At 46.2% G+C, this 13,851-nt stretch overlaps 7 protein-coding genes across 7 annotated transcripts; 3 read left to right on the forward strand and 4 right to left on the reverse strand.

The window, feature by feature from the left end:
- Positions 1–270: 270 nt before the first annotated feature.
- N7533_003482 (polysaccharide lyase family 1 protein) lies at positions 271–1,680 on the reverse strand (the record flags this gene model as incomplete). Its single annotated transcript, XM_057100132.1, has 7 exons — positions 271–609; positions 668–901; positions 954–1,050; positions 1,113–1,238; positions 1,284–1,427; positions 1,480–1,600; positions 1,674–1,680. 7 exons carry the CDS (start codon positions 1,678–1,680, stop codon positions 271–273), a joined length of 1,068 nt encoding a protein of 355 aa, XP_056962820.1.
- A 987-nt stretch (positions 1,681–2,667) lies between these two features.
- Positions 2,668–3,180, reverse strand: N7533_003483 (DUF1993 domain-containing protein; the record flags this gene model as incomplete). Its single annotated transcript, XM_057100133.1, has 1 exon — positions 2,668–3,180. One exon carries the CDS (start codon positions 3,178–3,180, stop codon positions 2,668–2,670), a length of 513 nt encoding a protein of 170 aa, XP_056962821.1.
- Positions 3,181–3,839: 659 nt separating this feature from the next.
- On the reverse strand, positions 3,840–4,052 carry N7533_003484 (uncharacterized protein; the record flags this gene model as incomplete). The annotated part of the gene is made up of 1 exon (XM_057100134.1): positions 3,840–4,052. The coding sequence occupies one exon, from the start codon at positions 4,050–4,052 to the stop codon at positions 3,840–3,842; it is 213 nt and encodes a 70-aa protein (XP_056962822.1).
- Positions 4,053–4,061: 9 nt separating this feature from the next.
- Positions 4,062–5,001, reverse strand: N7533_003485 (uncharacterized protein; the record flags this gene model as incomplete). Its single annotated transcript, XM_057100135.1, has 4 exons — positions 4,062–4,299; positions 4,445–4,758; positions 4,813–4,853; positions 4,935–5,001. 4 exons carry the CDS (start codon positions 4,999–5,001, stop codon positions 4,062–4,064), a joined length of 660 nt encoding a protein of 219 aa, XP_056962823.1.
- Positions 5,002–6,150: 1,149 nt separating this feature from the next.
- N7533_003486 (uncharacterized protein) lies at positions 6,151–6,888 on the forward strand (the record flags this gene model as incomplete). Its single annotated transcript, XM_057100136.1, has 1 exon — positions 6,151–6,888. The coding sequence occupies one exon, from the start codon at positions 6,151–6,153 to the stop codon at positions 6,886–6,888; it is 738 nt and encodes a 245-aa protein (XP_056962824.1).
- A 1,231-nt stretch (positions 6,889–8,119) lies between these two features.
- N7533_003487 (uncharacterized protein) lies at positions 8,120–9,679 on the forward strand (the record flags this gene model as incomplete). Its single annotated transcript, XM_057100137.1, has 4 exons — positions 8,120–8,220; positions 8,309–8,847; positions 9,108–9,247; positions 9,350–9,679. The coding sequence occupies 4 exons, from the start codon at positions 8,120–8,122 to the stop codon at positions 9,677–9,679; spliced, it is 1,110 nt and encodes a 369-aa protein (XP_056962825.1).
- A 1,847-nt stretch (positions 9,680–11,526) lies between these two features.
- Positions 11,527–12,908, forward strand: N7533_003488 (uncharacterized protein; the record flags this gene model as incomplete). Its single annotated transcript, XM_057100138.1, has 3 exons — positions 11,527–11,638; positions 11,691–11,943; positions 12,023–12,908. 3 exons carry the CDS (start codon positions 11,527–11,529, stop codon positions 12,906–12,908), a joined length of 1,251 nt encoding a protein of 416 aa, XP_056962826.1.
- Between the last annotated feature and the right edge of the window lie 943 nt (positions 12,909–13,851).

Below are 13,851 nucleotides of genomic sequence, written 5' to 3' on the forward strand. Positions count from 1 at the left end.
TCTTAGTTCTTTCGAATCCAACTTTTTTCTTGCTCTTGCTAGTTCTAGCACTCTGGGGGTATCGATTGATGACCTTTCAAGGAATTGATGGCCTGGAGATCCATGAATAATTTCAAGCGCACGAATAGTGATACTAGTACGATCTCCAGATTTTCTCAATTTGATTCAAATAAAGATCCCAGTGCATAGAGCTAGCTATCTTTGCCATCGCGAAGTGACGAAATGACATCAACTATCTCTGCATGGTAATATCGTCACTGGTTCAAAGAACTACAGCTTTCCCTGTCCCGCGTTCGAAGGAACACTGCTCTGCGCCACGCTATACGTATCCGCCGACGCAATATTTTTCCCACTGAAGTTAACCAGGAAACTCGTATCCGACTGACTGAAAGTTCCTGAGCTTCCAAATCCATTCACCTGGCATACGTGTCCCAAATAAGTCGAGCAGACCTTGTTTGTGGTGGCATCCGGTGAGGTGAACAGCTGTCCCTCGACGGTTCCCTCGACAATAGTGGCGATATTTTGGAAGACATTGCCCTCTGCGAGAACGTAGCCGCCAGATCCAATCTCGAAGGCATGTCCGGTGGAATCATACCAGTAATTGTTGACCTGGAGTGGTGGTTAGCGCTTGATGCCTATGGCGAGGTGGGGAAATGAAGAGACTTACTGCGTGGAGAAGCGTATTTCCTTGGACTTTGGGACTGCGACCGCTGAAGTGGTATATATAGTTGCCCTTCAGGGTAATCAGATCACTCGATCCGGCGAAGTAGATGCCCCAGTACGCGTAACTGTTGCATGTGGCTGAGTAGCTTGCAACGCCGTTGAAATAGTTGTTCGAGATTGTGACGCGCTTCGATGCGTCGGTGCCCAGAACAAGATGTTGGCGGCCAATTCGTGCAGTCTATCTATTTTAGTACCAGTGATCATGTAGCTTTTTTTGGGTCCAGACTTACCGTAACATGATCAATCCAGACCATATCAGCATTGTTGATGGTGAGTGCGTCACCTCCCCAAACATACTTTTCATTGATATCGGTAATGGCAATATTTCTGTCAGATTGAAATGCAGTTAGCATATTTCCAGAACATATAATTGCGGAATTCCCACTTACTGGATGATGATATTGCTTGCGCCGCTGACAATCCGCAGTCCCTTACCCTTGATCACACCGCTAGAACCAGATCCAATCAAAGTCTTGTCTGAGTTCACCGTAATGCCAAGGACTCCGGCGTTATAACTGAAACCGTTAGGCTGGGAAATAGCTCCAGAGAGAACCACGTACTATGAGACAGAGACCTTGGCAGCACTCGCCTGGTAATTGTCACACCAACTGTTCTGGTTGATGGCCAACTGACACGAAGAGCCAGTCCCCCATGGCGCACATCCAGTCGCGGTCGTTGTACCTTCGGTACTCGTGAAGTCGAATCTGGAAGGCATAGAATCAGTATTGAACAAGGCATGTTTGCTACCCAACATACGTTTTCGACAGCACAATCACTCGCGCCGAGCTGTCTCCAAGATAAGAGACAAGTTCAGCGGTAGTACTCGGATAGACAGGCGTTGCACTCCCACCACCAGTGACGCCCTTTGCGAATCCTTCTGCGGCACCAGAAACGCCGACAGCACTGATGCTGCGTACATAACTTGCCAGAGCAAGAAAAAAAAATTTGACCCTTCATTTTCGCGGGTGTCACTGATGAATTTCAGGTCCCGGGATTGAAGAAAGTACGAATCTGGTTCAAGTTTTCTTTGCCAGATCTATGGCTATCGGCTGCTTCTTATATTTCGACTTTATCATGCCACGATACTCCGCCTGAGTGCGGAATAATTCATCCCCGTGGGGATTACCCCAATATTTCAGCCACTCAGCAAAGGAGTCCCTGAATAAATCACTCCTCGTGGGGATCTAAGCTAAAAGTCTGCGTTCACTTTGCTTAATTGGTGGATTGGAGAAATGGTCCTCAGGTTACACTCTTCATCCCCGCAGATGGCCGGATAGGATGAAGAGGCTTGAACTTTAAATTCAGTTGGCGCCTTGGACTCTGCAGGTTTATGGTAAAAAGGACGGATTAATTTATTGCAAGTTCTTGGCATATATGGGGCAACAAATTGCACCAATGGAAGATTGTGAAGAGAAGTGGAAAGCAGGAAACTATTTCTCAGAAAGGATTCTGTCGCCGAAGATTTTAATATTTCAAGAACAACCTTGGAATAACACTAGTTGTCATTATCGGGTTTATCCAAAGGAGGAACTTGAAAGTATTTGAAAAAAGAGGGGATTTTGCGGTTAGCTTTAAACGAGTTTTCTTCCATTTTATGCTGCTGTTCAAGGCTTTTCTATCACGATAATTCTTTAAGTACAAGCCAATAAGCAAGTAAAATAAAAGAAGGTTGACCGAAGCTAAACGGGATAGGTCAATGTGGAGTCTTTTTGACAAAAGCCTAAGCCTAGGTATTGTCAGACTTCCCGTGAATAAGCCAAGATTGATCTGATTAGCACCGTGACTTCTACAACCTTACTTTCTTACGGAACGATGAAGCTTATTTCTTCCTACCCTCAGGGGTGATATATTGAGCAAACATGACATTTCAAGTATTTTTGATTTCATTCGACGCTACCAAGTGAAAAATCCGTTGTAGCCTGAGTTCATCCCCGTTCAAAAACTCTATTCCTGAATCATAACAAATGGCGTAAGATAGTCCCTCTTTCCGAGTGGCACGCCTTCTTTTCGCAGGATACCATACGCAGTAGTGACATGGAAGAATATATTCGCCTGGAAAATTCCAGCGTACGCGACACCCGAAAAAGGCTGCAGATTGGGGCCGAGCGGAGCAGGCGTGACATCCTCGCAGTGCTCAACGATGTAGTTCTTGTCCGTAGCGTCGATGGCTCTGAGAGCCTCATCGATACGAGTGTGCATTTCTTCATATGTGTAGAGGACATCTTTGCTTGCGTCCACGTCGGGGAAGGGGGTGTTGTTCAATTTCGCCAGGACCATGAGTGTGTGTGTGGTTGCGGCGAAGACTTGGTAGCTGAGAGATTTCATGTCCTCGTAAAGGCGAGAGGATGGCAGTTCCGAAGCATTGGGTTGTTCCTGGGCTTTGCGGAGAATGTCGGAGAGGGTGGTTAGGGAGCGCTTTGTTTGGAGGACGAAGCCTTCGTAGATTGTGTAGGTCATCGTTGCGGTTGGGTTGGATTGGGAGGTGGATGGGTACAAGTTGCTTCGTCTTTAAGAGAAGGAAGACTTAGTATGTTCATGTTCAGGTGTGCCGATCAAGTGTTTTATATGTCAGCTCTGATTACTGCAAATTCGGCGAGGGGGGGCTGATGGAGGGGTCATAAGCACTAGTGATCAGCGCTAGAAAGGCAGCAGGATAAGCACATGTACTAGTACACGGACCATCTACGGGTAGAGCAGTTGGATGTTATTAGTGGAGCTTTCCGTATTAAGATAATGTTATGTTCTAGTTAAAGTTGGTGGAAATTCGGCGTGGATTCTGATTCGCATGTTGCTGATCCCTCGTTCCGGGTTAAGAATATCCCATCATGATGCCCAAGTGCTACTATGGTACAATCAGCATGCTAATGGCCGCGGAAACAATTTTAAATGATCCTGAATTTCGATAATCATAATAATAATCGCCGTCATATTATCTGTTAAACATATTAAGTACATAAAGGGTGGCTCATTTTCGCGAACAATATCCATCCCCGTCTCCATTAGGCTCTTCAAGTGAATTAGGTCTCCCGAAAACATAGACATGAAAATTACCGATCAGAAACCTGCATCCGCGTGGAATACAAATGTGTGGGCTCATTTCCTCCCGTATCCTCAATTCACAGGTTTTCAGTTGGGTTTAAGCACTCAAAAAGTTCGGCCCGTGCCATAATCATTCCCTTCTTGATATTATCCATCATCTTCTTCAGACAAGGATCTCTGCCGTTTTCGGAGTATTTCTTGCGCTTGGCCACCGTCCAACCAGTCACAACATACTTATCCCCGCTCATCTTCTTCTCCTCTCCCGCTGGCCTGTACCTCTTCAGAGCCATCTCCAATCTTCAGGGGTCGCTGTCGTTCGCGTCATTTTCACGGAGACTAAATGTACGGGTCTTCTCGGAGAGCCGCTTGATGTGTTGTTGCGATCCGAGAACGTCTAGCAGAAGGATATTGTGTTTTAGCGCATAGGCTAGAACGGCCTCGTCAAGTTCTTCGAAATCTAGGCCATAGTTGGCCAGTCCCTCTGTATTTTCGATAGTCAAGGAAATGATCGCAGCGAGATTTTCACCTCCGGGTTCGCTTTCAGGAGATCGAGGCTCTCAAGCTTGGCAAACATCGTGAGGAAAACTTGCTCGATCGGTGTCAGGAAACCAGTGGGATCCTTGGATCTAGTATCAAATCGTTTAGTGAATATCCCAAATTAGGCAAGATATGAGTCACATACCATTCCATATCGCTAAGTTCTTCGGCACCGAGTAAAATGGCAAGGGCTTCGCAGACTGCCCATTGTTCCTTCCAGTCATTCGCCTCCTGGAAGTCCAGAATCTGATTGTCTATCACTTTGATCGTACCCCAGATGGAATACTCGCCGAAAATCTGGATTCCAAACGATCCCGCATCTCGATATTGAAGTTGTTCGCGCATCATGTTGAATCTTCTCACGGCAGCTCGGCTAAGGGACCATTTTGCTTCTGGGTGTTCAGCCAGCGGTTTCATGCAGGAGCAGGCCCGGCCACCATCACATGGGTCCTCCTGTTCCTTTAAACCCCGTAAACATTCAGAAGCCAAGTTTGCAGGAGTCACCGGACACACCTCGTCATCATTGTCTTCGCAGCGCTGGGCTAGAACGTGTTCTGGGATTTGTTTTAACAGTTGCTGACACACGGTGAGGATTCGAAGGAGTCTTGCTAGGGGTCACTCATGAATGCACGGACGCAGAGACAACTGATCAGCGTGGGTGTCGCCAGAGTGGTGCCTCGTCGGGTTGGTCTCCAGTGGCATTGGTGGGCCTTTGGCAGCACGGGTTCCCACGGCGCCGTCCGATTTTCTTTTAGGTGCTATTTCGATGTGTATATCCGCTCTTTAGAGGGAAAAAATAGATTTGAAATCCTTGGTGACTCGTAGAATTGAGGAAGTTGGCGCGAATCGCAAAGTTCAAAGACGCGTCGACAGGCGCGTTCGCGTGGTTATCCGCGGTATGTCATTTCCCCACAAACCACTCACTCTACATCAACAGCAATCCATAGATATTAGTCTGAATGACTCTTGTACATAATTATATAGTGATAAATAATTCCCAGTGTTGGAATGTACCTTGAAATGGATCTCACTGGCAGTCCTACTATCCACTGGCAGATAGGGCGCACGATTTTCTTACAACCTTGGCCCTTGGAATATATACCAACTCCAGGGCTGTGGTGTTACTTACTAGTTAATAAGTCAAACCTAGTAAGTTTCAATATCCCAATCAAGTTTTGGAGCGAAACTGGTAGAAGGATGAGGATGGCGGGGCAATATTTAGGAGCCGCCGATCAGAGAGGCTGCCGAGGGTGACGAAGAGTCCCAGTCTGATATCAGCACAAACGAATCAATTTTCGATTTTTTTCTACTAGTGAGATATCACTAATTCGCTGATCTTGCAAGCTGGATGGATCTGAATAATCATTTGAGAAATCAGGAGGCTCAAATTCCGCACGAAGCGATTGGCCCCCAACCTCACGTGAAATTATTCGATTCATGCGAAAATTGGCAAGAATTGTAGACACTATCTAAGTACAATATAATCGGATGTAACATAGCAAAAATACCTTGTTTTTTCTTCTCTCTCAACAGACCGAGCTCGTATTGCTAGCCGATGAGAAACCTTCATACATCGTCATCGAATGCCAAGGCCGGGGATTTCATTGCTCAGCCATGCTGTGGCAGTGCAGCACATGGCCGGAAATTAGGCGACCCACCCAGAAATACGCGGCGAAATGCATTAAAATAAGTCATAGTTCGCATCGCCCATCATCTATATCGCCCATCCACTATTTTCTCACATTTACGACTTTGGTGCCTGCTCAACCCACTTGCACGACTTCAACTATCGCGGGGCTCCGAAGAGAATACTCCCAGCATATTTCGCCCTTCGTTCAAATACATTCAACCATGTCCGGCGATGTCGGCTCTTCACAAAGTGACCAATGGTCTCTAGCAAGTGCCTCAACCAAATTGAATTGCACACTAGAAAGCGATGCATCAACCATAATTCCGCATTCTCAAAAGTCATCAAGATCACGATCGCAGACCTTAATATTCTCCCGCTTAGCGCCGCTAAGAGTAAACATGCGAATATCCGCAAAACATCACGAAAATAACCCACTTTATTTCATACATGTCGGAGGAATGCTGGGCGACCATACGGATATAACGATGTACAAAGGCAATAAAAACGGCCAACAACTCGGAACCTGTCGATTCAACAAATTCCGATCTTCGAAAATCCACTTCAAGTTGAGCGCGGGTGAAAAATCCGCTCTTGATCTCGTCTCTCAACATGGATATTATCAATGGTCCATTCCTCGAACACTGGAAGCGAGTGACCGTAAGGAAGATGTTGGGGAAATATTCTTCCTCTGGAGAAGATCGCTGGATCTAGATCGGGATACACGAAATGCAGATGCTCTCAATTTAGAGTTGTGTAGCCCTGATCCTTATGAAGTGCATGCTACATATGCGGGTGCATTACCGGGAAGTGGAAAAGGGGGTGTACTTGAGATCAAGGATGACTTGGGGGAGGACTTTAAGGTTATGGCCGTTCTGACACTTTCCGTATTGGTGGAAAAGGCGAGGCAGAAACGAGATCGGAACGGGGATAATACTGCTCGCTTGATGGCTTTTGGGTAATTCTATTAAGTAATTTGTTATTAGGTCCTACTAGTAATATAAGTTATTCTTTTTAGATAGTGAGTACCTAGTATTTTATACTAAATTATAGGTTTATAAATTTTCCTACAGTCCCTAAGTTAATCATAAATTAGATCTTAATAATTACTCCCTTAGGTAATTTTATCAGAGTTCCCATTTGCAAAGGAGACTTTTTAGGCATATTTGCTGGCGCAGCTCGTTTCTCAGAGGAGCTCAGTATAGCCCATGGCATTCCTGGACCTACCGGGAGACTTTGGCTTCATTATTCCAAGTCACAGGGGTACTGAACCAGATACAGGTGTCTGAACCTAGTGGTAAAGCAAACGTGTGCCTTCATTGGGATATTTTCTGCGGCGGCATCGAGACACAGTGTAACATTTCGTGGCGAGTTTCTTTTATGGCCATCAAATAAATTATGCCCTTTGAGCCTCTAATTCGTATGGCTGCTCAGCACGGGCAATATGAATTGCACTCATCGTCTGAATATGCTGAAAGAGGTTTTCTCGAAATTGTTATCAGCCAATAATTAAGTTTCGAAGCTCTCCTTCGCTCTCCTATGGATTTTAGATGTGTTTCGCTCATATTAATCAGGAAATTTCAAGCCACTCAACGTCCAAGCGCTTTTATCCTCTCTTATCCTTTTTGTGGGTTCCAATCATGCGCTACAGAGCGCACAGTGGTTGGGAGGCATGACCGAGAAATAATCCTAATGGAGGCTTATCATTGAGGCTAATTGGTCGAATAAAGCTCCCCTGCTCTATATTCGACTAGATACATACAGCTCATTTACCCCGCTCGTTCCTCATTTCGCAGCTCTTCTTTCCCTGTCAGAGAACGTGGAATAGTATCGCGTCGGCCCGGTTCCGTTCACGGCCCGGGCGATCATCAGCACCACACATAAGCTTGTTGGATAAGCTATCTCCATGATGGTCACCAAAGACTGAAGATAAAGTAGTTACTTGTAGTAGTCCATCTACTGCTGTAGACTTATTGAATTTCAATGACTGACACTAGATTACCATTCACTGCATAGATGACGTGTTCTGGCCGCTTTGCAGGACAACTCATACTTGCATTAATTACCCTGCTTCTCCCCATTCCCGGCTATATTATATGTAGTCGGGCCTTCTCTCCCTTTTATCTTTCATAGACTTCTTGTGACATCTCCAGGGATAACTTGATAGCCAGCAAAGTTACAGTAGACCAAAAGATGGCAAAGAAGAAAACGAAACAGCGCAAGTCCAATGTGATTCCGCAACCCCTCACCCCAGAGATCTCTCCCAAAATTGACTATCATCGGCCTTCGTCATCGTGAGTTCTTTGAATGAGTAGCAACCAGCATTTTCTGACTTATTTACTGGCCCTACGAGTACCCTATTGTTACCCTCATCATAGGAAGCAAGCGCTATGGCATTCCCGCTCATTTCCTTCGGAACTACCCAAAGCTTGCCCCTGCAAGACTCGGATTATCGACTTTTATCTTGTCTCATGTTGACGAAGATGTTGGGCATACCGTGGTACACTTCTTATATACAGGTGGCTACGAGACGGTCAGCTCGCCTCTTAGTGGATGCCCGTCAGATCTCGCTAGAGAGTACAAGAGGAGCGTTTTAGTCTACCACGCGTCAAGGACTTGGGGTCTCACTGATCTTGAAGTCCTTGCTCAGCAAAAGATGCAGCACTTTGATAACGAGCTTTCTATTATTGAGATACTGCGGGTCATGAGGGATGTTTTTTCAAGCCTCCCTGCTGGTGAAACTTGGCTTCCAAGTTACATTCAAGAAAACCTGCAGCGACAATTAAAGCCTAATGATCCAGGGCTTGGGTTACGCGAATTTTACGATATCATCGGCCAAGACCATCAGTTTGATAATGCGGTGATGAAATTGATTATCGAGATACTATCTATGCGTATATTTTCTATGAAAGATCAGCGCGGTAAGTCACTTCCAAAAATTAACGATGTGCTGATTAGGCTGAACCAATTTTTCGTACATTATTAGTGAAGACACCCAATATGATCTCAAATGAATCTCCTCTTCAAGGGCCTGCCTCCGAAGGGACTGAGCCTGCCCCAGAAGACACTGAGCGTCTCAGCGAAGAGCCTGAGCCCGTTCCAGAAGAGCCGGAGTGTTTCCCTGAGCCTGTCCCTGAGCCTGTCCCTGAGCCTGTTCCAGAAGAGCCTGAGCCTATTCCAGAAGAGCCTGAGCCTGTTCCAGAAGAGCCTGAGCCTGTTCCAGAAGAGCCTGAGCCTGTTCCAGAAGAGCCTGAGCCTGTTCCAGAAGAGCCTGAGCCTGTTCCAGAAGAGCCTGAGCCTGTTCCAGAAGAGCCTGAGCCTGTTCCAGAAGAGCCTGTCTCAGAAGAGACCGAGTCTTTCATCGAAGAGCCTGAGCCTGTTCCAGAAGAGCCTGATTGTTTCCCTGAGCCTGCCCCAGAAGAGACCGAGTCTCTCATCGAAGAGCCTGAGCCAGTTCCAGAAGAGACCCCTGCTGAGGGAAATAGCGAACAGTGGACTATTCCCCAAGTGCCTGCTAATGCTGACGGCTGGCCGCGCGCTTCTTTGTTACCGGGGGGTACGCCTGACACCGAATTACTACAAGAGACTCCTGATCAGGGCCACATAGCGAGGATTTCATGCTCGGACTTGAATCTGTATGAGAATTGGGGAAGCCTGTCTTCGAAGAGAAGAGCTATAAGGGCTAGCAAGCTTAGGTCTAGAGGACTTCCTGTCCCAAGCGAGACTGGTTTCATTTCTATAGTTGCAGATTGAGATTGAGAGTGATTTAGGACAGCTTCAGCCAGGTAATCAAACCATTTAACTCCTATTCATAAATTCGTAAGGTACTAAAAAGAGGTATAGAGGTAATCTATGGGGCTGGGGCAAATTGGGAGTTTTCGCTCTCCAGTTTCATGGAGGTAACAACGATCAGGAGCGGCTTCTATAAAATTGATAAATGATTGGTTCGATGTTACTCCTTTCTCCACTTTGGAGTGGCTCGGTCTCCCCAGCAAGTCAGGACAGCGAGTGCGGGTGCGTAATGGATCGTGCGGGGTAATAGCTAGACATAATTGGTTAAAAAAGGCCGTCTTCCTCACTGAGAAAGGAGCTATTCAAACCACGGTCTAGATCGTAGGGATTGTAGCTGATAGCTCATACGAAACTGAGGCACATCCTAGAAATGGGAGTTCGAAGGACCGTCTCCATCGAGAAATCTCAGCTAAATTCGAGGGCCGCGGCTTATCTCAGGAAACAGGACTCCGAGGATCGTGTACATCGTGGGTATTTTCGCTAGTGCCAGCACCGTGGCACATCCTAGGACATAGAAGTTTGGAAGACAATGTGTATCGTGGGGCATCCACGTTTTACGACAACCCTAGCATCCTGTGAAATGTACCTTTGTTTTGCGCCGTTCGCCTCGGCGAAACGCTGACGATCAAGCGAGACGCCGACGAACGCCCCACCGCTAGCGAAAATTCTACTAACGGAATATCCAGTAGGGAGAAAATTCTGATAGGTATAATTGTTTCGCTCCTGAATATTATAGAATTCTAACGTTGTTTGGTACCGAAACATATAACCCAGGAATATTTTACGTTAATAATTTCACGTTTATGTCCCTAGAATTCTCGGCCAAAAGTTTTGTCCCAGGAACAATGTTTTTGTCTCGAAATATTAAGTAACGCAAAACCTTTCTATCCTCAGATTATTAATATTATTCTTGTGAAATTTGACAGATTCTTTATATTACGAGCCAAGAAGTCCCAGTCTCCAAAGATGCACTTATCTCATGAGCATGCAAAGAGAGGCTTTCTCGAACCTTGCGAAACTGACTAAAACTATGTTGAACATCTTGATTACTATTTTCTATCGAGGACGGCATTTTCCAACACCACGAGTCTTCGATGTTGCGCTGCTCATCTAACATTTTGCCAGGGGCCGTTAGAAGACGGTTAGAGAACGTATTCATTCGCTGCTTGGACAGGCGTCAACCCAGGAAGCTCATGATGTTGAAAACAAGATAAAGATTCTAAAAACAAGACTCAGATAGCGCATAATTGGATATAATAATCTTTTTTTTAGATACGCCAGTGGTGTGACTTCATAGTCGTGCGCGCCCAACCATGTTTCAGACGGGGAGGCGTATAGCCTTACTACTGCCTACTAGAACTCGTGGCCAGTCGAGGGGCGCATTAAAGGTGGGCAGGTAGTCCACAGTTCGATAATCTGGGTGCGCAGCCTAGCACTGAATACTTTAATGGATATGGGCAAAACAGTAGCTCACCGGCGATTCATCGGCGAGCGTCTCCAGAACTTTTAGTTAAATGAGAAACTGTCATCACTTTGATGAGGCTGGCCTCAAAACGAAAGCCCTGTTCTTCTAAGAAATACGCGCTTTGTAACTACTACCCCGCCCGCCACCCTGTTTGAGCAAGCCGCCCCACCTGACCTGACCCCACCGCCTTAGAATCTTCACCATCACAGAACCATTGTAAGATGAACCCGGCGCTTACAACTTAACGCCACTTGGTGTTCTATTCTATAATATTGATACCCCTCCTCTGCTCTGAGAAACACTTCGTTCACCTTTTTTTCTTCTACTCTACACGAACAAAAACATGGCTGAACCAATCGGACTGGCCTCTGGAATCCTTGCTTTAGCGACGTTTGCATTTCGAAACAGTGTTTCGCTTTATGAGACAGTGGACAGCTTCCGTTCACATCCAAAGCGTGTGCGCGATCTTCTCGACGAGCTGGGGGGGCCTTAGTGATGTGCTGACAGGTCTCGTTGACCTGGTTAAGTCGAACTCTGGTGTCGATCTCTCAACTTTGGACCTGCCGCTATTGCGATGTGGTAATATTTGCAACGAGTTTCGGCAGGAAGTCCTTCAATGCGCATCACGGTCAAACAGTAGCAGAACAAGCTTCCGTGACTGGGCTAGGCTGACGTTCATGGGTAATAATATTGACGATTTCCGCGACTTGCTGGCGGGATATAAAGCCACGCTCAATATTGCCTTAACCGATGCAAATTTGTAAGTTACTTCTAGCTGTGACAGCGCCTTGTTCTGTTTTGTTGGACCCATTTCGGACTTTTGGCTCATAATTAGCAAGGCGTCTATCAGCGGCTGCTGTTGAGAATATCGAGGAGTATGAGAGTCTCATCCAAGATGCGAAAGAGGATCTAGGAGCTCGACTCGAAGGCATCGATAGGAAACTCGAAGAACTGGTTGAGAAGGACACGACTCAGCCTGGAGCAGATGCAGCAGAGATGCGCTCGCTGAGAGAAGAGCGTCTGAGTACAGAGAAGTGCCTTCAGATCTGCGCCCAGTTGTCGAGGCATATTGATCAGATTCAGCTGATGTCCGACGAGACGGGTTCATCTCGGGGATCAGGTTTAGCTGAAGCCTCACCCGAATCGGTCACAAATGAAGGTCTACAAGAGTGCAAAATTAGCTTAACTGCGACGACTGTTAAATTAGAAAAACATATGCGAGATGTCATGGATAGGCTGCTCGCCAAATCAAAGACTACGATCTTCTCTGATGAAGATGCTCAAGATCTATCGAGGCTGCGCGATGAGTGGGAAACAGCTCGGCAATGCTTGGATATCTGCTCACGGGCCGATAATCATTTAAAGGATAACGTCAGCATCATCGAAAACCACGGCACTGGCGACGCCCTGCAGTTTATGGTGTCCACAAATGGAAAGATTCTCCACGGGAAGAACCGGGGCTTGGGTTGGAGGAGCAGACAAGTGGGAGGCTACATGAGCGACGATTCAATCCAACAATTATCACGAGACCTCACTACTATTCATACTAGTCACCTGAAGGGTGAAGTATCTATTTCAAATGATGGTACCCCTCCAAACCCAGGCAATGTGATGGAAGGCGAAATGACTGCCGAATTCAAGGAACGATATGGGCGAGGCTTCACTCTGAAACCGGTGCGCACACCAGACACGCAGACTTATTCACGGAGTGCGAGCAATGAATGAGTAGATCTGCCAGGGACGGTCTGCTGGAAATATACATTCTCTTTTCATGATTAAGGACCATAGTATACATTTTCTTTCTCCGAGAAGGCTTCTGTCTCATTCGCCATCGTAACATTTTTCTACCATATCCGACAAAGGTACTCACTCCAACCTATACTAGGTTGATGAGGGGACTACGCAAAACATGAAGATTTTAAGCCCACGTGGCCAAATGTCTATATTGGATCTTTGTTACTTGTTGTAAAGCTAGTTTCGATGGCTATCCGGTGATTTACGTCCATGGTGGCTCCCGCTCAACTGGCAGGTCTCCATGGCTAGGAAGCCGTGGTGGGATGTCTGCAGCCTTAGGCATCAAGCTTTAGAGCAGGTGATGTGGGATCAGATCCTTCTGGCTATGGATTCAAGGCTGAGACGTTATGGATTAGGTCCTAAGGTAAATCCTGTATTTCATTGTACGCGTTAGTTTGTGTGTCTTGACTACAGGCTTATGTATATCGGGAGCAGCTACACGCCCAAGATGGAATCTTCGGTGCAAATGCTTTCATTGAATCAGAGAAGTTGCAAAAGGCTGAAGTAATTTATACGGTTGAGACTGTATCTTCCTTGTTTCAATGAGCGGCGCGAAGGATTTTTTTTAAATAGCGATCCAATGTATTTCATAATGTGCGTTGTATTCAGAGGAGAATTCTCCGTCTAGCCTCGAGGTCTTGAGTCTCCTTCTACAATCTGTGATGACTCCTCTGAATAGATAGGTCCTCCTCGGCTATATTTTCTAATTGATCAGGAGAAAGGAATTAGACCCAAGACGGCGAGAAGGTATTTATCGGGGTCTCGGGTCCAGTGGCTAGATAAAAGTCCGTCGCTTGCATACATACATTGTCAACAAATCTTTTTCGTGTGATCTTGTAGTATGATTTCAGAATATCATGGACATCCTTGACCG

Source organism: Penicillium manginii (assembly GCF_028828005.1).
Source record: "Penicillium manginii strain IBT 31320 chromosome Unknown utg000003l:1.0-959480.0:1.0-959601.0, whole genome shotgun sequence".
Taxonomy (NCBI): Eukaryota; Fungi; Ascomycota; class Eurotiomycetes; order Eurotiales; family Aspergillaceae; genus Penicillium; species Penicillium manginii.